A 26,283-nucleotide genomic window follows, 5' to 3' on the forward strand; every position below is an offset into this window, starting at 1 on the left:
GCCTCACATACCGCTCAGGACGCCAGGTGCTGCTTGGAGAACGCGAGAGTCCCAGCGGCGGGACTCCCGCGATCAGACATCTTATTATTCCCTACCTTTTGGATAGGGGATAGGAGTACCCCTTTAACAGATAGCCATAACAGTGTACCAAGGTTTCAAACATGGAAGATCTTACCAATTATGAATCCTTCTTGAAGACAACATTGTTCCAATCATCATGGCCCCAACTCTTTAAAGCTTTTATATTACATTTGAAATATCTTTAACCTCTTAAGGACCAAGGGCGAACAGGTACGCCTTTGCACCCTGGTACTTAAGGACCAAGGGCGTACCTGTACGCCTGTGGGAATTTCGGTCCCTGCCGCGCTGGGAGGGGACCGGACGGGGGTGACTGCTGATATCTATCAGCATGCACCCCGCGCAAATGCCCAGGGGGGTCATCTGAATTCATACTTGCGATTTGCGGCTATTCCGGGTCATATGGGTCTATGGTGACCCGGTGACCCAGAATATAAGGGGGATCGCGGTTGTCCAAGACACCCACGATCCCCCTGAAGGGATAGGAGTGAGGTGGCAGAGGTGCCACCCCTCCTATCCCTGCTATTGGTGGTCTAGACGCGACCACCAATAGCAGATCGGGGGCTGGGGGCTTTACTTTCGGTTTCCCCGTTCTGCCCACCCACAATAGGCGGGGCAGAACGGGGAACCGACAGAGGACCGGTGTCGACGTCCACTTACCCCGCGGGCGAGGCTGCGGCGACCATCCATGGAGAAGATCGGAGTCCGACGATGTCGTGCGGCTGGCTCCCTGAATCCGACGGAAGCCGGTAAGTTGCCTAGCAACATCTGGAGGGTACAGTTTGAGACCACTATACGGTGGTCTCTAAACTGTAACCCTTCAGATGTTGCAAAACTACAACTCCCAGCATGCCCAGACAGCTGTTAGGGCATGCAGGGATTTGTAGTTTAGCAACAGCTGGAGGGCCCCAGTTTGGAGATCACTAGCAGTGATCTCTAACTGTGGCCCTCCAGATGTTGCAAATCTGCAACTCCTAGCATGCCCAAACAGCAGTTTACTGTCTGGGCATGCTGGGATTTGTAGTTTTGCAACAGCTGGAGGGCCACAGTTTGGAGATCTCTAAATTGTAGCCCTACAGATGTTGCAAAACTGCAAATCCCAGCAAGCCCAAACAGCAAACAGCTGTCTCGGCATGCTGAGAGTTGTAGTTGTGTACCTCCAGCAGTTGCATAACTACATCTCCCAGCATGCCCTTCGGCGATCAGTACATGCTGGGAGTTGTAGTTTTGCAACAGCTGGAGGCACACTGGTTGGTAAATACTGAGTTAGGTAACAGAACCAAACTGAAGGTTTTACAGTGTGCCTCCAGCTGTTGCAAAAGTACAACTCCCAGCATGCACGGTCTGTCAGTACATGCTGGGAGTTGTAGTTTTGGAACAGCTGGAGGTTTGCCCCGCCCCATGTGAACGTACAGGGTACATTCACACGGGCAGGTTTACAGTAAGTTTCCTGCTTGAAGTATGAGCTGCGGCAAATTTTTCGCCGCAGCGCATACTCCTAGCAGTAATCTCACTGTAAACCGCCGCCAGTGTGAATGTACCCTAAAAACACTACACTAAACACAAAATAAAGGGTAAAACACTACATATACCCCCCCTTACACTGTCCCCCCAATAAAAAAGAAAAACGTATTGTACGGCAGTGTTTCCAAAACGGAGCCTCCAGCTGTTGCAAAACAACAACTCCCAGCATTTCTGGACAGCCACTGACTGTCCAGGCATGCTGGGAGTTTAGCAACAGCTGGAGCCACCCTGTTTGGGAATCACTGGCATAGAATACCCCTATGTCCACCCCTATGCAATCCCTAATTTAGTCCTCAAATGCGCATGGCGCTTTCTCACTTCAGAGCCCTGACGTATTTCAAGGAAACAGTTTAGTGCCACATATGGGGTATTTCCGTACTCGGGAGAAATTGCACTACAAATTTTGGGGGGCTTTTTCTCCTTTTACCCCTATGAAAAAGAAAAGTTGGGGTCTACACCAGCCTGTTAGTGTTAAAAAAAAATTTTTTTACACTAACATGCTGGTGTTGTCCTTTACTTTTTTTTTCACAAGAGGTAAAAGGAAAAAAAGACCCCCAAAATTTGTAACACAATTTCTCCTGAGTACAGAAATACCCCATATGTGAGCGTAAAATTTTCGGCGGGGGCACAACAAGGCTCAAGCGTGAGAGCGCACCATGTACATTTGAGGCCTAAATTGGTGATTTGCACAGGGGTGGCTGATTTTACAGCGGTTCTGACATAAACGCAAAAAAATAAATACCCACATGTGACCCCATTTTGGAAACTACACCCTTCATGTAATGTAATAAGGGGTACAGTGAGCATTTACGCCCCACAGGGGTCTGACAGATTTTTTGAACAGTGGTCCGTGAAAATGAAAATTGTAATTTTTCATTTGCACAGCCCACTGTTCCAAAGATCTGTCAAACGCCAGTGGGGTATAAATGCTCACTGCACCCCTTGTTAAATTCTGTGAGGGGTGTAGTTTCCAAAATGGGGTCACATGTGGGGGGGGGGTCCACTGTTCTGGCACTACGGGGGGCTTTGTAAACACACATGGCCCCTGACTTCCATTCCAAACAAATTCCCTTTTCAAAAGCTTAATTGCGCTCCTTCTCTTCCGAGCATTGTAGCGTGCCAGCAGAGCACTTGACGTCCACACATAGCGGATTTCCATATTTAGAAGAAATGGGGTTACAAATTTTGGGGGTAATTTTCTCCTATTACCCCTTGTAAAAATGTAAAATTTGGGGAAAAACCAGCATTTTAGTGAAAAAAATTTTTTTTTTCATTTACACATCCGACTTTAACAAAAAGTCGTGAAATACCTGTGAGGTATTAAGGCTCACTGGACCCCTCGTTACATTCCTTGAGCAGTGTAGTTTCCAAAATAGTATGCCATGTTGTTTTTTTTTTTTTTTTGCTGTATTGGCACCATAGAGGCTTCCTAAATGTGACATGCCCCCCAAAAACCATTTCAGAAAAACTCACTCTCCAAAATCCCATTGTCGCTCCCTCCCTTCTGAGCCCTCTACAGCGCCCGCCGATCACTTGACATACCCATATGAGGTATTTTCTTACTCGAGAGAAATTGGGTTACAAATTTTGAGAGGATTTTTTTTCCTTTTACCTCTTGTAAAAATTCAAAAACTGGGTCTACAAGAACATGCGAGTGTAAAAAATGAAGATTTTGAATTTTCTCCTTCACTTTGCTGCTATTCCTGTGAAACACCAAAAGAGTTAACACACGTACTGAATGTCATTTTGAATACTTTGAGGGGTGCAGTTTTTATAATGGGGTCATTTGTGGGGTATTTCTAATATGAAGGCCCTTCAAATCCACTTCAAACCTGAACTGGTCCATAGAAAATTCCGATTTTGAAAATTTGGTGAAAAATTGGAAAATTTCTGCTGAACTTTGAAGCCCTCTGGTGTCTTCCAAAAGTAAAAACACGTCAGCTTTATGATGCAAACATAAAGTAGACATATTGTATATGTGAATCAAAATATAATTTATTTAGAATGTCTATTTTCCTTACAAGCAGAGAGCTTCAAAGTTAGAAAAATGCAAAATTTTCAATTTTTTCATCAAATTTTGGAATTTTTCACTAAGAAATGGTGCAAGTATCGACAAAATTTTACCAATAACATAAAGTAGAATATGTCATGAAAAAACAATCTCGGAATCAGAATGAAAGGTAAAATAATCCCAGAGTTATTAATGCTTAAAGTGAAAGTGGTCAGATGTGCAAAAAACGCTCTGATCCTACAGTGAAAATTGGCCTGGTCCTTAAGGGGTTAAAAAAATAATAATATTGCTTAGTCTGCTCATAAACTATTGCCTTCCTGCAATAATCGTAGATGATAAAGAGAGTCCGGGTTTTGCTGGCTTGTAAATTTTCATCATTGACCCTCCTGATGTGCAGATGCTGTTGGAACGCAGCTTTATGGCCGCTAGTTTAGCATTTGTATTTGAGATGTCTGTGTGAAGTGGGTTTCTATGGTATACAGGTTAATGAACACTGCTCTAAAGATGTAAAACCAAGACGCCTCTGAGCACTGGTGTTATATATTTTAGAAATGTGTACAGTCCTCAGGAGATTCTAGGGTGGGATATGGTGTATAGCAAGGGGGATATACAGGGAAAGAGAGATAGGAAGGAGGAGAAAAGGAGGAAAAGATATATGAGACAGACTAAAGGTGAATAGTAGACTGAAAGTTCGTTAGACCGTTTAAACTTTAAAATAAAATGACATTTATTATTAGATAAAATACTGACAAAAATGGTGGTAGCGGTGCTGAGCGTACAGGTGGGATCGCAGGCCCTTGCGGTCCCCTTACTTAGTTATCCCGATAGGTCAGTAAATTTAGTACAATAAAATATACATCAAATATAGTGATAATAAAATATAGGGGGACAAGGCATAACAAAAGCTGAGAAGAGCAATCCCAGATTATTGTAAAACTGTAAATGCAATGGTCTGTAATGCAATGGCGTTTTACAAACAAATCGTTACTGTTCAAAATAACCATTTATAGCCACTGTGGGGCACATATAGTACAAGAGATTGCAGTTGTTCCTTGTCCTGTCTCCTCCAGATGTATCGGTTCCTATAGGAAAAAGGTATGTTGGTCGCTACTGTGTAGCTAGATATGATGCATGTCATGCAGTAAACATAAGCAGGCTCAGACTGGTTCCTCTTGTATCCAATCCTGTGGGGTGAAATGTGGGGGGACTGTGTCCCTGCTCACCCGTTCAGATGTGCCTTCTCAGTCACGTCCTTGTTGCTGGTCCCGGTGCTACGAGCCAACTGAGACAGTCTATCCCTGGGGAAGAGCGTCCCGTGTAGCGAGCGTCCGGTACGCAGCACAGATCGGGTAATGCTGCGGCCGATGGAATGTATAAGAAGGCAAACACTTGGTGGAGCACTGTGATGACGTGAGTTCAGTTGCGGTGCGGGCAGTAGAATTTGCTAACTTTTTTCTGTTCCACAGTCTGGTGCCAATCCCAGGGGGTAATGTCAAACAGCTAGACACATTTCAGGAGAACTCTATTTTCTTCAGTAGCTGAGAAATAATAGGAATTTTCCTGCTTTTATAGGGGGAAGGAACGGTCTAAGCAAAAATCAGAAATGGAGTATGGAAAAAAGTAAGACATGGAGTGGGAACAAGAAAAAGGAATCGGGATAGGTAAAAAGACAAACAAGAAAAGATGGGTTTATGTCTGTTCAGAATCATAGAGGTAGATAGTGAAACAAAGTCATATAATGTGCAACAGTGTATATCATGTTTGTAAGTGGTGTGATATGCAGCAATGTGTATATTGTTCATAGATGGTATAGTGTGGGGTAATATGTGAGGACACTGGAGGTGGATCCTCTGTGTCAGTGAGGTGATGGTGTGGGCCGTACCAGGGGAACAGAATCTAAGGGGTTACTTACTGGTTTTCACCAGAGCCCGCCGCAAAGCGGGATGGACTTGAAGCGGCAGGTAACCCCCAGGTCGTTCCGCCCGATAGCGACTCAACCCCACTGACAGCTGAGACAGGCGCGGTACACAGGGACAAGGCAAGAGCAAGGTCGGACGTAGCAGAAGGTCAGGGCAGGCAGCAAGAGTCGTAGTCAGGGGCAACAGCAGAAGGTCTGGGTACACAGGCTTGGGAACACACTAAAACGCTTTCTCAGGGCACTAAGGCAACAAGATCCGGCAAGGACAGGAAGGGGAAGTGGGTTTATATATGAATGGGAAGTGATTGACACTGATTGGGCCAGGCACCAATTAATGGTGCACTGGCCCTTTAAATCTCAGAGAGCCGGCGCGCGTGCGCCCTAGAGAGTGGGGCCGCACGCGCCGGGACGTGACAACCGGGGAACGGGACAGGTGAGTGGATTGGGATGCGACCCGCGGGCGGGCACGTCCCGCTACGCGGATCGCATCCCCGCCGGCAGTGACAGTTCAGCGCTCCTGGTCAGCAGGTCTGACCGGGGTGCTGCAGAGAAGAGAATGCCACAAGCGCTCCGGGGAGGAGCAGTGACCCGGAGCGCTCGGCGTAACAGTACCCCCCCCTTTGGTCTCCCCCTCTTTTTGGAGGCCAGGAACCTATGGATGAGCTCCTTGTCGAGGATATTGTCCTCTGGCTCCCAAGACCTCTCTTCGGGGCCACAATTCTCCCAGTGAACAAGAATTTTCTTTTTACCTCTGACCAACTTGGAGGCGAGGATTTCTTTTACTGCGAAGACATCAGAGGAGCCAGAGACAGGAGCAGGAACGGTGACCTTGGGGGAAAAGCGGTTAAGAACGAGAGGTTTGAGAAGGGAAACATGAAAGGAGTTAGGAATATGAAGAGAAGGAGGAAGATGAAGCTTGTAGGAGACAGAGTTGATTTGACTTTTGACTTTAAATGGTCCAAGGTAACGTGGACCCAGCTTGTAGCTAGGAACATGAAACCGGATATATTTGGCAGAGAGCCACACTTTGTCACCAGGAGCGAAGACAGGAGGAGTTCTTCTCTTTTTATCTGCATGTCTCTTCATACGAGACAAGGCCAGTAGGAGCGACTTTTGAGTCTCCTTCCAGATAACAGAGAAGTCCCGGGTTACTTCATCCACAGCAGGAACTCCAGAAGAAGTGGGAATGGGGAGGGGGGGCAGAGGGTGACGGCCGTACCCACAAAGAATGGGGATTTGGCTGAGGATTCAGAATTTTTGAAATTGTACGAGAATTCAGCCCAGGGCAGAAGGTCAACCCAATCATCTTGACGAGAGGAGACAAAATGTCGCAAGTAGTCACCAAGAATCTGGTTGACTCTTTCCACTTGTCCATTGGATTGGGGGTGATAGGAGGACGAGAAATTTAATTTGATCTTTAATTGATTACAGAGAGCTCTCCAAAATGTTGACACAAATTGAACGCCTCTATCCGAGACAATATGCGTGGGAAGCCCGTGAAGACGAAAAATGTGCAGAAAAAATTGCTTCGCCAACTGTGGCGCAGAAGGAAGACCTGGAAGCGGAATGAAGTGAGCCATTTTGGAAAAACGATCAATGACCACCCAGATGACGGTGTTGCCATGGGATACGGGAAGATCAGTAATGAAATCCATGGCAATTTGGGACCATGGTTGCTCGGGGACGGGCAAAGGAAAGAGGAGTCTGGCAGGCTTCTGGCGAGGGGTTTTATCCCGGGCGCAAACAGTACAGGCCCGAACAAAATCAGTAACGTCACCCTCTAGTGTAGGCCACCAATACAGACGGGAGACGAGCTGAATGGACTTTTTAATGCCAGCATGACCAGCCAGGTGAGAAGAATGCCCCCATTTGAGGAACTTGAGGCGAAGGCGTGGTGGAACGAAAGTCTTTCCAGGGGAGGTTTGCCCCAGTGAGGCTGGAGCAGAGGAGACCAGGCACTCAGGCGGAATGATATGCTGCAGAGGGGCTTCAGACTCGGAGGCATCAGAGAAAGGGCGTCAGCTCTGACATTCTTGTCAGCGGGACGGAAGTGTATCTCGAAGTTTAAGCGGGCAAAAACAACGACCACCTAGCCTGGCGAGGATTCAGACGCTGAGCGGACTGGAGGTAAGACAGATTCTTGTGGTCAGTGTAAATGACAATGGGGTGGTTGGAACCCTCGAATAGATGTCTCCACTCCTCGAGTGCTAACTTGATGGCCAGAAGTTCACGATCTCCAATAGAGTAGTTCTTTTCTGCCGGGGAGAAAGTCTTTGAGAAAAAACCACAAGTAATGTTACGTCCGGTAGCGTTTTTTTGCAGAAGTATAGCTCCGGCTCCGACTGAGGAAGCGTCTACTTCCAGGAAGAATGGTTTAAACGTATCAGGTCTGGACAGAACTGGTGCAGAGGCGAAGGCAGCTTTGAGGCGACTGAAGGCCTCATCCGCTTGTGGAGGCCACAACTTAGGATTAGCATTCTTCCTGGTCAGAGCCACAATAGGGGCCACAATGGTGGAGAAGTGGGGAATAAACTGTCGGTAATAGTTGGCGAATCCCAGGAAGCGTTGGATAGCGCGGAGTCCAGAAGGGCGTGGCCAATCCAAAACAGCCGACAGTTTATCTGGATCCATTTGAAGCCCTTGGCCTGAGACTAGGTAACCTAGGAAAGGAATACTGTTGCATTCAAAGAGACATTTTTCGAATTTAGCGTACAAGTGGTTTTTCACAGAGTCTTTGGAGCACTTGACGGACATGACGGCGGTGTTCCTCTAAGTCAGAGGAAAAAATCAAGATGTCATCCAAGTAAACCACAACACAGGTATGCAATAAGTCCCGAAAGATCTCATTAACAAAGTCCTGGAAGACTGCAGGAGCGTTGCAGAGCCCAAAGGGCATAACTAGATATTCAAAATGTCCATCTCTGGTATTGAAAGCGGTCTTCCACTCATCACCTTTACGGATGCGAATAAGATTATATGCGCCCCTTAAGTCCAGTTTGGTGAAGATACTTGCTCCGTGTAGACGGTCAAAGAGTTTGGAGATCAAAGGTAGGGGATAGCGGTTTTTGATGGTAATTTTATTTAAACCGCGGTAGTCAATACATGGACGTAAGGATCCATCCTTTTTAGAAACAAAGAAGAACCCCGCTCCAGCAGGGGATGAGGATTTCCGAATAAAACCTCTCTTTAGGTTCTCCTGGATATACTCCGACATGGCTTGAGTCTCTGGGGCTGACAGAGGGTAAATCCTGCCACGGGGCGGAGTGGTACCAGGAAGGAGGTCAATGGGACAATCATAAGGTCTATGAGGAGGTAAGATCTCTGCTTGCTTTTTGCAGAAAACATCTGAAAAGTCCTGGTAAGCCTTGGGAAGGCCCGGTAAAGGTGAAGCCTCAGGGGTTTGACAAGTGGGAGCAGATGTGAGGCATCGCTTGTGACAAGAAGGACCCCAACTTTTGATCTCCCCGGTGGTCCAGTCGAGGGTAGGAGCATGACGTTGGAGCCACGGCAGGCCGAGAAGAACTTCATAGGTGCAGTTAGGCAGAACGAAAAATTTAATTTTTTCTTGGTGAAGTCCAATGCTCATGGGCCGGGGTTCAGTGCTGTAGCGCACAGTGCAGTCCAATTTCTCTCCATTAACAGAAGAGATAAAGAGCGGCTTGACGAGACGGGTTACTGGGATGCTGAACCTATTAACGAAAGAGGCCAAGATAAAGTTTCCTGCAGAACCTGAGTCCAAGAAGGCCACTGCTGAGAAGGAGGAGTTGGCAGTAGGAGAAATCCGCACAGGTGCAGTCAGACGTGGAGAGGCAGAATTCACACCAAGAGTCGTTTCACCCTTGTGAAGTAGGTGTGTGTGTTTCTCCTGACGCGGAGGGCGGATAGGACAGACTTTTAGGAAGTGTTCGGTACTTGCACAGTACAGGCACAAATTCTCATTACGGCGGCGAGACCTCTCTTGTAGGGTCAGGCGAGACCGATCCACTTGCATAGCCTCCTCGGCAGAAGGCACAGGAACTGATTGCAAAGGACGTTGGAAGAGAGGAGCCGGGGAGAGAAAACGCCTGGTGCGAGCAAGATCCTTTTCCTGTCAAAGTTCCTGGCGTCTTTCCGAGAAACGCATGTCGATGCGGGTAGCCAAATGGATTAGTTCAGACAGATTTGCAGGAATTTCTCGTGTGGCCAGGACATCTTTGGTGTTACTGGATAAGCCTTTCTTGAAGGTCGCGTAGAGGGCCTCATTATTCCAGGATAGCTCAGAGGCGAGAGTACGGAACTGAATGGCATACTCGCCCACAGAAGAACTCCCTTGGACGAGGTTCAGCAAAGCAGTCTCGGCTGAGGAGGCCCGGGCTGGCTCCTCAAAAACACTACGTACTTCTGAGAAGAAGGACTGGATAGTAGCGGTGGCGGGATCGTTGCGGTCCCAAAGCGGTGTGGCCCATGACAAGGCCTTTCCAGACAGGAGACTGACCACGAAAGCCACCTTAGACCGTTCAGCAGGGAATTGGTCCGACATCATCTCCAGGTGTAGGGAACACTGGGACAGGAATCCACGGCACTGTTTAGAGTCCCCATCAAACAGGCGGAAGCTGGGAGCAGCCACTCGCTGCGGAGGAGATCCAGGAGCTGGCGGAGGAGATGATTGCTGTAGTTGCGGCAGAAGCTGTTGCAGCATAACGGTCAGTTGAGTCAGCTGCTGTCCTTGTTGCGAGATCTGCTGTGATTGCTGGGCGACCACAGTGGTTAGGTCAGCGACACTAGGCAGCTGGACCTCAGCGGGATCCATAGCCGGATCTACTGTCTGGATCCGGACTGGTATGCAGCTAGGACACTGGAGGTGGATCCTCTGTGTCAGTGAGGTGATGGCATGGGCCGTACCAGGGGAACGGAATCTAAGGGGTTTCTGGTTTTCACCAGTGCCCGCCGCAAAGCGGGATGGACTTGCAGCGGCAGGTAACCCCCAGGTCGTTCCGCCCGATAGCGACTCAACCCCACTGACAGCTGAGACAGGTGTGGTACACAGGGACAAGGCAAGAGCAAGGTCGGACGTAGCAGAAGGTCAGGGCAGGCAGCAAGAGTCGTAGTCAGGGGCAACAGCAGAAGGTCTGGGTACACAGGCTTGGGAACACACTAAAACGCTTTCTCAGGGCACTAAGGCAACAAGATCCGGCAAGGACAAGAAGGGGAAGTGGGTTTATTAACGAATGGGAAGTGATTGACACTGATTGGGCCAGGCACCAATTAATGGTGCACTGGCCCTTTAAATCTCAGAGAGCCAGCGCGCACGCCCTAGAGAGCGGGGCCGCGCGTGCCGGGACGTGACAGCCGGGGAACGTGACAGGTGAGTGGATTGGGATGCGACCCGCGGGCGGGCGCGTCCCGCTACGCGGATCGCATCCCCGCCAGCAGTGACAGTGCAGCGCTCCCGGTCAGCAGGTCTGACCGGGGCGCTGCAGAGAAGAGAACGCCGCGAGCGCTCCGGGGAGGATCAGGGACCCGGAGCGCTCGGCGTAACAATATGTGTGAAGTAATGTAGGATTATAGATAATGGTTGATAGACATTGGCAGTAGTGTCGCTTCTGAAAAGATCAGGTGTTGCCTATGCTGTGTGTGGACAGGACTCTCAGTAAAATGAGCAAGGATGAATAAATAAATAAATAAATAGACTAAAAGAATGAGTACTACTTATGTCCTACAGTGTGGTAGTCATGGATGCATTAATAATCAATAACTGTTATGAATAAAAATAAACTGACTAAATTATTGGGGTGAACTAATAGAAAATAAATAAAATAAAGAAACAATAAAGGACAATAAATATTATACAACAAATGAAATGAAATAAAAATAATAATGACAATTTTTTTTAATAAAAATGAAAATAAAAATAAAGCTAACAATAAAATAAAAAATGAAAAATAAAGATAAAAATAAATTGAAAACAAAATATATAAGAGTAAAATTAGAAATTAAATAAAAATAAATATAAAAAATAAAAATAAATAGTAAATAAACATGAAGGTATATAAATAGAGGTGGTATAGAAGTGTAAAATGGTTAGATTGCAAATTCTACTGCCCGCTCCGCAACGTGACCCATGTCATTGCAGCGCTCTGCCAAGTGCGCGTCTTCTTCTACATGCGGCCGGCCCCATTGATCCCTGATCTGTGCTGTGTACCGGACGCTCGCTACACAGGACGGTATAAATTCAAAAACTAACAGGTTGTTTGTATACATTTTGATCAAAAGGTACAAGCCCACTCGCCACATCAAGGCCACCCATTTAGAGTGGGTCCCTAGCATAAAATGGCGGCGACCACCATCGCTGCAACATAAGTGCCCACAGGGGGAACGACTCACTGGCAAAACGGCCCCAATGCCACTCAAACCAGTCCCTGGGCCTCCCCACAGACATTTCTTTTATTAGCGACGCTTTCTTCCAGTTAGCACTTTGGGTATTTTAGTGCCTCAGTTAACATCATAGTCCTTTGATCACACTTACTGTTGAGCTGCACAAATCCTGGTTTTGGTCATATATTTCAGAATGACCAAGAAAAGAAAAATCTGCCTTATGTTAAAGTTAACCAGGGGTGCAATAAACCAAGGATCACCCCATTAATGAATTGATCTTCCAAAATGTTGATCTGTTTTTCGTTAAGAAAAGTGAGCATCTGGTTTAGCATAAATACACTGCTGGCCTCTCATTTAGCGGTTAATCTAACGTTGTAATATCATTAGCTGCATGATAGCAAACAAACAAACATAGTGACCTGTGGAGAAATGGAGGAAAACAATAACACATGCTGATGTATGAGAACATTGGCCAGGAAACAAGAAGACCACATACTATACTTATGCAAATCTTTTGTGCCAGGGCTTAGGAATACTGTATACAACATTTTAGATAGGAGGTACATAGTTTAAAAAAAAAAAAAATCATAAAAGAACAACTTAATGATAGTGCTCAACAGGATGAATCAAAAAGGATGTTGTAAAATGATTCCCTCGGTATTCATAACTGGGAGAACACAGCACAAGTTTATTAACATGAAAAGATGCTCTATCTAGCCAAAATTTATCCATACACTACAAATGTTCAGAGTAATTTCCATTGGTGACACAGCAGATGTCTAGGTGGTCATCCAGTTCTGTCCAGATGCGGCCAACATATCCTAAGATATGGATTCCACTCTTTCAGTGATGCGTTGGTCATTCAAATCCTATGAATGGTTGGTTGGTTGGGGGTGGGGGATACAATGAGTACTTGATATAGCTCCACAAAAAGAAGTCATAGGGCGTAAGATCTGGCAATCGTGGAGGCCAGTGTAACATGGGTGAATGGGTGAATTGTTTACAAAGCGGTCAATCCAACATTCCCGTAGAGTTTCATTTAGGTATTGGCAAGCATCCAAATAGAAATGAGGAGGTTCATCATTTTGCAGTTCTTTTTCTCCAAGCTGGCAGCTGAATAGATTTTTATCAGACTCTTATACCCGACCCTATGCTGTCTCCTGATTAGCCCGTGAGCTGTATGTAACATAATACAAGCAATAATTGGCTCACCTGCGGTCACTTGCTGTAAAACATGCTGGGCTACCCTGATGTCATCTCATTGTTACTTCTTCATCCTATCATACATTCAGGTGCCAAAACGCCATGTGTTCCTCATCCCTTCTATAATAGTGCCATTCAGGGCTGCCGTCAGGGGGGTACAGCCAGTACACCAGTAAGGGGCCCGGGCCCCGCTGCACCCCACTGCGGCAGCAGAAGCAGGAGACCGCTGTGTAAACAGCGGTCTCCTGCTTCTGGACGTACAGTACGCAAATTGCGTACATAATGCACGTACAGGTGATAGCAAGTTCCGGCTCCTGCACGTACATTACGCAAATAGCGTACGGAATGTACGTACAAGAGCGTACATTGCGCTGCATGCTGCGTGATGATGTAATTTCTTCACACAGCCTGCTGGAGAAGTCCCGCACCGCTCCATAGGCTGCTGACAGCCCGGCCTCAGCGCAGGATCGGCGAAAAGGTGAGTTAATGTTTATTATTTAATCAATGTGGGGGCATTATTACCTGGGGACATTACTTATGTGAGGGCATTATTACAAACCTGGGGGCATTATTTTTACGAACCTGGGGGAATTAGCTATGTGAGGGGCAATATTGCAAACCTGGGGGCATTAACTTATGTGGGGGCATTATTACAAACCTGGGGGCATTAGCTATGTGAGGGGCATTATTACAAACCTTGGGGCATTAACTTATGTGGGGACATTACTACAAACCTGGGGGCATTATTTCAAACCTAGGGGCAATAGCTATGTGAGGGGCATTATTACAAACCTGGGGGCATTATTACAAACCATGGGGCATTAATTTATGTGGGGGCATTATTACAAACCAGGGGGCATTACTTATGTGGGGGCATTATTACATAATTGGGGGCATTATCTATGTGGGGGCATTATTACCTAACTGGGGGATTACATATGTGGGGCCATTATTACCTAACTGGGGGTATTACTTATGTGGGGCATTATTGCATAACTGGGGGCATTACTTATGTGGGGGCATTATTACCTAACTGGGGGCATTACATATGTGGGGCCATTATTACCTAATTGGGGGCATTACTTATGTGGGGGCATTATTGCATAACTGGGGGCATTATTACTCAACTGGGGGCATTACCTACCTGCATGACCTACATGGGGGAACTATCTACTGGGGGCACTGTATGCTGGGGCATTACCTACCAGGGACCACAACCTACCAGGGACCACTACTTACTAGGGCCACTATCTACTGGGGGCACTACTTAGCTGGGTGGGTGGGGGGGGGGCACTACCTACTGGAGGCATTACCTGCTACCTACCTACTAGGGGCACTATCTACTGGGGGCATTACCTCCTATCCATCTACAGGGGGCACTACCTACTGGGGACATTACCTACCACCTACCAGGGGCATAACCTACCACTGTACCTACCTAATGGTGGCATTAACTAATAGGGGAATTACCAAGGAGGAGCATTATTGGGGGGCACTGAGAGTAGGGCATCGGGGAGGGGGGGTCGATGGGGGGCCAGGCCTGATGCTGTGTAAGGGGCCCCGAAATTTCTGATGGCAGCCCTCAAGCCAAGCCTGGCTAAGTTTGAATGATGTGTGAGACTCTTTTACCCCAAAGTTCTGAGTGAGACCGGGTTCACCGTCTCGGCTCACTCATCTCTATTTGCAACCTTGGTGTCCTGGCTTTGATTTTGGCTAACATCTGTTTGGAATGAGAGTTTTCCCTTAATTTGCCTGTTTAGAGATGGGAGAAAAGCCTGGTTTAGCCAGTTTGCAGTTCCCTTCCAAACTCCATAAACATACTGATGGGTTAATCTGAAAAAAGGAACCCCTGAGGAAGCTGTATTTCTATTATGGTTACCTCTTTTTTTTTTTTGGCTATCCTCCTAACTCTTCATCAGTATCTGGTCTTCTTTAATCACTGCATATCTTACTGTTTGCTCAGTTTTAACTTTAATACTGCTTTTACATACTTTTTTAAAATTATTTAGTATGTTTTGTTCACTATGTTCTTTGCACTGTGCACTTTATTTATAACTGGTTTATCCATCATAGCTATTTTTTTAGGAGCAGTATTTATAGGAGGTATAGCTGCTTGTAATTATCATAATGCACAGAGTGTCTAGAGAGTGATCCGTATTGGTCCTCTCTTGTGGTAAGTAAGCTCCTTGTTGAGCTTTTTTTTTTTTTTTGTATAATATGATTATATCAGCGCTTCCAGATGGGGCCTAAAAATATAGCTGCCAGATATTATTTATGGATCCCTGTAGGCCATAAAACAAATAGTGAAAAGCTGGAAAAATTAAAATGAGTAAATACCAGCGCTAATAGAGATGATACGATTATCTTTATTTAGAGGACAATAAAAAATTTATAAAAAGTGATATGTCTCAATAACCAATGTTGCAGGAGAAAATAGAGTCTTCCACGGTGTTTCGAATAGGTGGGACAACTACAATAAAAGATGATGTAGAATGTATAAAAATTAGCCGCAATTAGATGAAGGTTTGTAGATATAGAAAAGTATACATGTAAATACCTATTTGGATGACTGACTGTAGTATTTCAAGGCTACCCCTATTAAAGTGGCTGCGTGCAGATAAAAGTGCAATAGTGCAAGCCTGTATGAAGAAATAATCACAGTATACAGGATTAGATGCGTGTGCAATATAATTGCTGTACAAAAACAGGCATGAAAAATTCTTCTTTTTTAAAAAAAATTATAAAAAGTATTGGATATTGATAATTACCGTATTTGAAAGGGCTTATTGCGCACCTAGTTGCTGTCAATGACGAGGTAGGACAACAAAGAGGTGCCGATTCGTCAAATTGCAGATATTAGTAAAGATGTTGTTGGCAATAGTTATCTATAGGTGGTACAAAAAACTTATTATTATTATTATTATTAACAGCAACTTGTATACTATAAATACTGCTGTTAGAAATTGACGTACTGATCGTGTCACCGATATCTTATTTGGCCAGTGTTAACTTGTAATATATGGAGAAAGTTCATTCATATATATCCAGATTTGCCTTGGTTAATATACACAGTCATGGCCGTAAATGTTGGCACCCCTGAAAATTTTTCTAGAAAAACGAAGTATTTCTCACAGAAAAGGATTGCAGTAACACATGTTTTGCTATACACATGTTTATTCCCTTTGTGTGTATTGGAACTAAACCAAAAAAAGGGAGGAAAAAAAAGCTAATTGGACATAATGTCACACCAAACTCCAAAAAGGGGACAAAATTATTGGCACCCTTTCAAAATTGCGGAAAAATCTGATTGTTTCAAGCATGTGATGCTCCTTTAAACTCACCTGGGGCAAGTAACAGGTGTGGGCTATATAAAAATCACACCTGAAAGTAGATAAAAAGGAGAGAAGTTCACTTAGTCTTTGCATTGTGTGTCTGTGTGTGCCACACTAAGCATGGACAACAGAAATAGGAGAGGAGAACTGTCTGAGGACTTGAGAACCAAAATTGTGGAAAAATATCAACAATCTCAAGGTTACATGTCCATCTCCAGAGATCTAGATTTGCCTTTGTCCACAGTGCGCAACATTATCAAGAAGTTTGCAACCCATGGCACTGTAGCTAATCTCCCTGGGTGTGGACGGAAGATAAAAATTAATGAAAGGTGGAAAGGTGGTCAACGCAGGATAGTCCGGATGGTGGATAAGCAGCCCCAAACAAGTTCCAAAGATATTAAAGCTGTCCTTCAGGCTCAGGGAGCATCAGTGTCAGCGCGAACAATCTGTTGACCTTTAAATGAAATGAAACGTTATGGCAGGAGACCCAGGAGGACCCCACTGCTGACACAGAGACATAAAAAAGCAAGACTGCATTTTGCCAAAATGAACTTGAGTAAGCCAAAATCCTTCCTGGAAATTGTCTTGTGGACAGATGAGACCAAGATAGAGCTTTTTTGGTAAAGCACATCATTCTACTGTTTACCGAAAATGGACTGAGGCATACAAAGAAAAGAACACAGTACCTACAGTGAAATATGGTGTAGGTTCAATGATGTTTTGGTGTTGCTTTGCTGCCTCTGGCACTGGGTGCCTTGAATGTGTGCAAAGCATCATGAAATCTGAGGATTACCAACAGATTTTGGGTCGCACTGTACAGCTTAGTGTCAGAAAGCTGGGTTTGCGTCTGAGATCTTGGGTCTTCCAGCAGGACAATGACCCCAAACATACATCAAAAAGCATCCAGAAATGGATGGCAACAAAGCCATAGAGAGTTCTGAAGTTGCAGCAATGAGTCCAGATCTAAATCCCATTGAACACCTGTGGGGAGATCTTAAAATTGCTGTTGGGAAAAGGCGCCTTCTAATAAGAGAGACCTGGAGCAGTTTGCAAAGGAAGAGTGGTCCAACATTCCGGCTGAGAGGTGTAAGAAGCTTATTGATGGTTATCGGAAGCGACAAATATTAAGTTAAGGGTGCCAATCATTTTGTCCAGACCATTTTTGGAGTTTGGTGACATTATGTCCAATTAGCTTTTTTTCCTCCCTTTTTTTTTGGTTTAGTTCCAATACACACAAAGGGAATAAACATGTGTATAGCAAAACACGTGTTACTGCAATACTTTTCTGTGAGAAATGCTTCATTTTCTTGAAAAATTTGAGGGGTGCCAACATTTACGGCCATGACTTTAGTAGATAGGAGTTGTCACGTCTTTCTGATTAATATCTTAATAAGAATACAAAAAGAGGGTATGTGCATACACAGTCCTAATAAAGTGTATGATCGTCTGCTGTATTTGAGATTATGCTGCGCATGCTGTGTTAGTTGCTATAGACACCGTCGGCTTTGTATAGTGAGCAGACTGCTTAGTTCGTAGTGGTATAGGGGGGTGCAATAGTCTGCAGTTATTCCATGGCTTTTTGCAGTAATCACGATATTAGCAGTGTTTGTAGCTTACTTTTCTAGAACGTGAGTCCTCCTAGGTTCTCTGTGGTGTTCCGATGTCCTTCCTAATTGTGGAATGGTCTGGGAAACAGCCCCGGCCGGTGGCATCTCTACCAAGACCCGTTACTGCCGCACGATGCAAGTAGGTAATCCGAGGTTCGCGTTACTAGTGACGTCAATATGGATGTGAATTAGGACCAAAAAGCTCTGACGCGTTTTGAAAACAACTGTTTCCTTCGTCTGGGAGTGCCTTCAGTCCGGGATTACTAACCATTTGTACTGGCAGCAACCTATCACTAGAGGTGTAGGATCTAGCTTTCTGATTGTATTATTGGTTTTGGGATAATTAGGTGTTTTAAGATGTGATGTCCCCTTTTGTCTGTCTTGCCTAATAAACTTTGTACTTATTTGTATTACTTGGCCATGCATTGTTTATGGTGCATTCTTTTTTATTTTCCTATAACCTAAGACATTTTTAATTTAAATGTATCAGTTTTTTTTTTTTTTTCAAATAAAGAAGGTATTTACTATTTTGGCTTTAAACCCGAATTCATAAATATATCTTAATAACAGTCTATTGCTCCAAATAATTTTTCCTCCTACTACCTACTATCATCCGTGTTCTGTGAATATTTTTTAAAGGGACATAATGCCCCCTCCATTTCCCAGACTGGAGACGTGACGTAACGCCAAGCCCCCTCGTGATGTCACGTCAGGCCCCCTCCATTCATGTCTATGGCATTACATCATGTCTCCAGTCCTGGAAACAACAAGCTTTCCGAGACTGGAGACGCAGCCGCATGGAGATCACAGAGGTCGCAGCAGAGGGCCCCCCATGATCAGACATCTTATCCCCTATCCTTTGGATAGGGGATAAGATATCTTTGGCCGGATAACTCCTTTAAGTGGATTTATTGTAATGAATAAAGAACTGTAGTGTACCAGAGCCAACTGGACATCATGTTTATAGGGGCCCCAGTCCAAACAAGATTTTCCATGGTAGTTATATGATTGTTTAGTTCTGAGTAGATGAAATTTAATATTTTTCCCCTTTATTCTAACGTCATGTTTTTTTGTTTTTCTTAGGCTCCCTGTATGAAAGATGTGACTTTGAAACAAATTTATGTGGAATGTCATCTGAAGGATGGGTCCGTACCAATGGGTTAGAAGTTGGAAGTTCACTTTTTGATCAAAAAAATAACATTACAGGTAAGGTAAAAAAAACAAAAACCCTTACATACTATTTTAACGTTTTTACCAAATACAATGCCATAATTTCCCTAGATTGCAGTAAGACCACTGGTGTAAAGTTTGGGAGGGGAAGGGACCCTCTCGGAAACCACATGGCCCAAAGATTTAATTCTGAGCAGATTTATTTAGGAAGCATCCTAGGCTGGGTTCACACTGTGATTTGTGCCTCTGAGGTACCAATACGTTGAGTTAACCTTGTGACATGTAGAAATTGTCCAAGCAGCAAACTTCTTTAATGTATGGGGAGGCATAAAAGGGGGTGCATCATCATTCCCCTACATTATGGGATCAGTAATAATAATGAGAGATGACCGCCAGTGAGGACAAAACTTTTGGTGGATAATTTTCCTTTTCACCGCCCCTTCCTGTTTTTGAATACATAGTCATCTAAACCATGTTGGGAATTTCAAAATGTTATTTGCCCCTTGATAATGCTTCCATTATATTACAGGGGTCAAAAGGAATTGATTTGATAGAATTATCAATAAACAAAATGTAACTTATCATTACAGTGAACATTTCCCAAAGTTACTGAGGCCAAACTTATTATTGTATTCTAGCTGTGAAATGGAAGTAAGAAGGTCCAGAAGCAGAGGAGCAGTGTTTTTTTTTTTTTTTACCTGGGTTCCTCCTGTTGTTGAAAAAGTACCACACCCATCAGGGCTACCGTCAGAAATATTTGGGCCCCTTATACAGCATAGTATCAGGCTTACAAACATAAATTAATACTTCCACTCCAGGACAACATATTACTTCTGCCGTGACTAAATAATACCATCATACTGTTATAAGGAGATAAAAAATACTATACACAGACCAGTATCACTAATAACACCACAACACGGGACAATGATTCTGCAAGACTTATATTACTAAATTGTTATTGAAAAGAAAAAAAAAACTACTATACAAAGACCAATATTCCCTCATACAGTGACCATATAAAGTACATATGAGCTGTACACAGGTGCTGCAGACCATATAAGTGATTACAGTTGCATACTCACAGAGGTGTCTTCTCTGATCGGAGTAGTTCACTTTTATCTTTCTTCTCCATCTGTGCATTTCTCCCGATCACAACTCGTCTCCACCGAATCTGCCAGACAAACATTTTAGGCTCCTCGCTACAGCACAATCCTCATCTCTATACAAACTCCTATATGTATTAGGGTCTATTCACATGGGCTGAAATTCTGCCTGCGGAATTCTGCCTCAAATGGAAGCCCAATAGACTTCTATGGGATTCCACACTTCTGAATTTCCGCACAAATTCCTCACCAATTTCACACAAATTCCACACAGAATCCACACAAGCCAAAAACCACCCAAGAAAGCAGATGCGGAATTGGTGCGGAAATTCCGCCCGTGTGGATAGACCCTTACACTACCCTATATAGTATTTGCCCCGTCTGTGCCCTGTATAGTAATAGGCCCTAACATTGCCCCTATAGAATATTATGCCCCCTCACAACATGATGCCCCCTCCCATTGCCCCAATAGAACATGATGCCTCCTCACACAGATCCATGGAAAAACAAAAAACTCCACTCACCTCTCTTTCGCTCCCCCTCACCTCCTGTTGCTCTTCTTTTTCTCACTTGGAGACAGCCACCTTGACGTACCTTCAACACTGTGTGCGTCTTAAAGGAGTAGTCCAGGATTGGAAAACTTATCCCCTATCCTAAGGATAGGGGATAATTTTCAGATTGCAGGGGTCCGAGCAATCTCCTGTACGGGGCCCCAGCTCTCCGGCCAGATTTGCTAATTTTCGCAAACGCGAAATTTTCGCATATGCGAAAATAAAACGTGAATATTACGAATATGCAAATTTAGTGAATATATGCCGAATATTCGTCCATATATTTGCGAAATATCGTGAATTCAAATATGGCCTATGCCGCTCAGCACTAGTCAAAACCTGTGCAGGTAAAAGTTTACCAGTTGCCCACAGCAACCGATCAGATCGCTCCTATAATTTTTTAAAAGGCCTCTGAAAAATTAAAGAAGCGATCTGATTGGTTGCTATGGGCACCAGCTCCACTGTTCCTCTGCACGGGTTTTCATACATTTGCCCCATTGTCATTTTTAATACTCCAAATCAGACCTATACGACATACGGCCCACACTCAGCCCGGCAAAGGATTTCTTGCAATCATTACGTTATGATGTCAAGGAAGGTCCTAAACTAAAACCTTCCTTGACATTAAGTTACATGTGCCGTCACTGAGGCTGGGCGTGCAGCAGGGGTGAGAATAGCCACTGCACATGCCCCTGCTTCGACTGTCACCATCCCTGCCAGGCTGCTGAGCCCTGTCCAGCCTTGAGGTGTCTTGAAGGCATGAAGCCCAAGAACAGCTGCCACCTCCACTTCAATGCAGACATGGGAGCTCTGCTTCCAATCAGTGGGTACCACATGGGGCATAGCTGTTAGCGATGGGTCCAAGGTGCCAGCACTGTGGGTAGTACCAATATGATTATGTACACACAGCTGTGTGTCTGAAACGTAGTCATTGTCATAACATGGCTGTGCCTATATATTCAAAGTAACCATGATATAAGGCAGGGGCAGGGTACTTAAAGTGCAGCTCTGACATTGCATTTCCCCCCATTCTGCAAAGTCTATCATTGAATGTCACTGCACATGCTGGATTGTATAGTTGCTGAGGCAACCTTAAAGAAGTGTGGTGAGTTCCGTGCATAAGTCCTGTTAATTAGAATATGATTTGTGTATAGGACTGTCTGGGCATTGTACAGTTTCCTCAGCAACTGTACCATTCAGTCATTCCCTGACGATGCAGAACAGGTAGGGAAGCAATGCCTCATTAGCGCAAAAAAAAATAAACGCAGCGTCTAGTTGTTAGTTGGGAGTTAATAGGAAATATGAAATACCATACCTACTTGCTATTTTCTCCTTTGGCATTTTTGGCTCAGTGGCAGTTTTCAAAACTTGCCTGATGCTAAGACTATGGCACTTTATTTTTAATAGGCTTCTATGGGGAAAAAAAAAGTGCCAAGAAAACCGAAATGTATTCCATTGGCATTTTTTCCCAAAATCTTCAATAGAAATTCTTGAGTCACATGATGAATAAATCACATGACTTGTAATGAAAGAAAAGCAGGTGAAAAAACTCCAAAGTTAAAACGCCTATAGTAAAACTTACGATTTTTTACAGAACTCCACAAAAATTTTATCTTGGGAAAACAAAATAAGGGAGCATTTTTTTGTGGATTATAGGATGTGTGGAAACTTAGTTTTCCGCTGCGCATTTGAAAATGGGTGGGCTCTTCTCGGCTGTCCGCAGCAGATGTGGAATTTACGCTGCGGAAAATCCGCCGCAGTCCCTACTGACTTCAATGGGGATTGCGGCGCATTTTCCACAGCGTAACTTCCGACGCGGACAGCCGAGAAGAGCCCGCCCCCTTTCAGATACGCAGCGGAAAACCCGCAAAAAAATCTGCCCGTGTGAATGTACCCTAAAGCTGTTTGTGAAAAAACTTTACTTTGAATCCAGGAACTCCCTTTAAAGGGGTACTCCGCCCACAGACATCTTATTCCCCCCCCCCCTGTGATCTCTTAGCAGCACCCGTGTTGCACCCAGCATTTTAAACAGTATGCTATTATGCCCCCTACCATAGACATGAATGGAGGAGGCGTGGCGTGACGCCCAAACCCAGTGTTCTAAACATACTGCTTAAAATGCCGGGTGCGGCACTGGTGCTGCATGGAGATGGGGGGGGGGGATGGAGATGGTGGGACCCCCGCGATCAGACATCTTATCTATTATCTTTTGAATATGGGACCAGATGTCTGTGGGCGGAGTACCCCTTTAATTCCACATCTGAAAACTAAACTACCAAATGAAATATAAAAATCATCAGTCTATTAAAAGCATCCAGTTGCAGCAGGTAATAGACTCATTCAGTGAATTCGTATTATCATTATATGACATCTAGATTAGTTTTAAAAACATAATTTCAACACCAGTACAAAGTCCTAGGAACAAACTCTGTTAACAGAATTATCAATTTACTAAATCATTAACTTGGGGCTGATAATTGTCACTGTGAGTTATCTGGATTCATATGAGTAATTATTTGCATTATTAGCTGCCTAAAGATGCAATAGAAAAAATAGCTAAAACATTGTATATTAAAGGGGTACTCCGGCGCTTAGACATCTTATCCCCTATCCAAAAGAAAGGGGGGGTCCCGCCGCTGGCGGCGTCTGACGTCATGCCTCCGCCCCGTGTGACGTCACGCTCTGCCCCTCAGTGCAAGCCTATGGGAGGGGGCGTTACAGCTGTCACGCCCCCTCCCATAGGTTTGCATTGAGGGGCGGAGCGTGATGTCACACGGGGGCGGAGGCATGACGTCATACGCCGCCTGCCCCGTGGTCGCTGGTAATCAGACCCGGAGCGAACATGCTCCGGGACTGATTTTAACTGGGGTGCTGCATGCAAGATCACGGGGTCCCCAGCGGCGGGACCCCCGCGATCAGGCATCTTATCCCCTATCTGTTGGATAGGGGATAAGATGTCTAAGCGCTGGAGTACCCCTTTAAGTGTAATCTGTATTTTTATGCCTTTGGTCTTATTAATAAGCAAAGAGACTAATTACAAAAGTCATAGCCAAAATAAGTAGGCCAAAAAAACGTAATAAATTTTGGCAAAACGAACATAACAAAAATAAATGATAAAAAAATATAAACCAAACATTGAAAAATGTTGTAGCATACTAAAAAGCTTGTTATCTTTGACCTGTCAAGGGGGTTTCCATAGTAAGAACAGAAAGAGTGATTGTTTTTTTGTGAGAAAAGTTGAAGTTTTTATTGCCATGATTTTGGGAACAAATGGTTTTTGATCCCTTTTTTTAGGGGGAAGGTAGAATTAACATAATATATCAATTTTGGCATTGTTTATTTTTCCCCCCAATGTTCTTTGTGTCAGAAGTGAAAAAAATACATATTGATTTTATTGTTTGAGTTGTTATAAATGTAGCAATATCATTTCTGTGGGTATTTTTATGCCACAATTATAAACATTTTGTAAGGGGAACTAAACTTTTTAAAATTATTTTTAATAGGGTTTTTCTATAAACTTTATTCATATTTTTCCCTATCCCTTCTAAAATACACTTTAGTACCTCAGTACTGCAGTGTCTTAGACATGTCACATTGTAACATAGTAACATAGTTCATAAGGTTGAAAAAAGTTCAAGTTCAACCTATATCCCTACTGAGTCCCTACTGCGTTGATCCAGAGGAAGGCAAAAACCCTCATACTAGAGGTAAAAATTCCTTCCCGACTCCAAATATGGCATCAGAATAAATCCCTGGATCAACGTTCTGTCCCTATAAATCCAGTATACATAACCAGCTATGTTATTACTCTCCAAAAATGCATCCAGACCCCTTTTGAACTCTTTTACTGATTTCACAATGACCACCTTCCCCGGGAGAGAGTTCCACAGTCTCACTGCTCTTACAGTAAAGAATCCCCATCTGTGCTGGTGTAGAAACCTTCTTTCCTCTAGACGTAGAGGATGCCCCCTTGTTATAGATACAGTCCTGGGTATAAATAGATCATGGGAGAGATCTCTGTACGGTCCCCTGATATATTTGCACATAGTTATTAGGTCACCCCTAAGCCTTCTTTTTTCTAAACGAAATAACCCTAATTCTGATAATCTTTCTGGGTACTGTAGTTCTCCCATTCCCCGTATTACTCTGGTTACCCATCTTTGAACCCTCTCCAGCTTTCTTGTACACTGGTGCCCAGTACTGTACACAGTATTCTATGTATGGTCTGACTAGTGATTTGTACAGCGGTAGAATTATTTCCTTGTGGGCATCTATGCCCCTATTGATGGACCCCATGATTTTATTTGCCTTGGCAGCAGCTGCCCGACACTGGTCACTACAGCTAAATTTACTATTAACTAAGATTCCTAAGTCCTTTTCCATGTCAGTCGCCTCAAGTGTTCTCCCATTTAATACATTATTCCAGCCCAGATTTTTCCTCCCCATGCGCATTACCTTACATTTATCAGTGTTGAACCTCATCTGCCACTTCCCAGCCCAAGCCTCACACCCATCCAGATCCATTTGTAACAGTGCACTGTCCTCTATTGTGTTTACCACTTTACAGAGTTTAGTATTATCTGCAAAGATTGTTACTTTACTCTTCAACACCTCTACAAGGACATTAATGAATATTTTAAATAGAATAGGACCCATGACTGACCCCTGTGGTACCCCACGAGTAACAGTCACCCAATCAGAATAAGTACCATTAATAACCACCCTCTGTTTCCTATCACTGAGCCAGTTACTTACCCACTAACACACATTTTCACCCAGCCCAATCCTTCTCATTTTATGCACCAACCTTTTATGTGGCACCGTATCAAATGCTTTGGAAAAATCAAGATATACAACATCCAGTGATTCCCCCTGGTCCAGTCTGGAGCTCACCTCCTCATAAAAGCTGATCAGGTTAGTTTGAAAGGACCGATCCCTCATGACGCCATGCTGATATGGGGGTCATACATTTATTTTTATCATGATATTCCAAAATAGCATCTCTTAGAAAACCCTCAAACAATTTACATACAACAGAGGTTAAACTAACAGGTCTAAAATTCCCAGGGGTGCTTTTTTGACCCCTTTTTAAATATTGACACCCCATTTGCCATGTGCCAGTCCTTGGGAACAGTCCCTGTCACTATAGATAGTCACTAAAAATAGGGGTCTGTCTATTACATTACTTAATTCCTTTAGAACATGTGGGTGAATGCCATCTGGGCCTGGTGATTTGTCTATTTTGATGTTTTGTAGGCGGCACTGTACTTCTTCCTGGGTTAGACAGGTGACCTATACTGGGGATTTTACCTTATCACACTGTATTTCACCTGGCATTTCATTTTCCATTGGTGAATACAGTGGAGAAGAATTTGTTTAATATATTTGCTTTTTCCTGATCCCCTGTCTATCAGGAAAAAGGGCCAACA

At 44.2% G+C, this 26,283-nt stretch overlaps 1 protein-coding gene and 1 long non-coding RNA gene across 13 annotated transcripts in view; one reads left to right on the top strand and one right to left on the bottom strand.

Moving 5' to 3' along the window:
* The window catches only part of MALRD1 (MAM and LDL receptor class A domain containing 1), a 551,665-nt gene that overhangs the window by 82,916 nt on the left and 442,466 nt on the right, over nt 1-26,283 (top strand). For all 12 annotated transcript variants that reach the window (XM_056519234.1, XM_056519235.1, XM_056519233.1 and 9 more), the window contains one exon: nt 19,111-19,233. In XM_056519234.1, the coding sequence (XP_056375209.1) occupies nt 19,111-19,233 (123 nt within the window). The remainder of the gene's footprint in view (nt 1-19,110; nt 19,234-26,283) is intronic.
* LOC130273057 (uncharacterized) overlaps nt 15,873-26,283 on the bottom strand; it is a 37,681-nt gene continuing 27,270 nt past the window's right edge. The window contains exons 2-3 of the long non-coding RNA XR_008843855.1: nt 20,283-20,371; nt 15,873-15,973 (exon numbers count right to left, since the gene is read on the bottom strand). This is a non-coding gene — a long non-coding RNA (uncharacterized LOC130273057). The remainder of the gene's footprint in view (nt 15,974-20,282; nt 20,372-26,283) is intronic.

The sequence above is a fragment of the Hyla sarda genome, chromosome 5 (assembly GCF_029499605.1).
Source record: "Hyla sarda isolate aHylSar1 chromosome 5, aHylSar1.hap1, whole genome shotgun sequence".
In the NCBI taxonomy this organism is placed as follows: Eukaryota; Metazoa; Chordata; class Amphibia; order Anura; family Hylidae; genus Hyla; species Hyla sarda.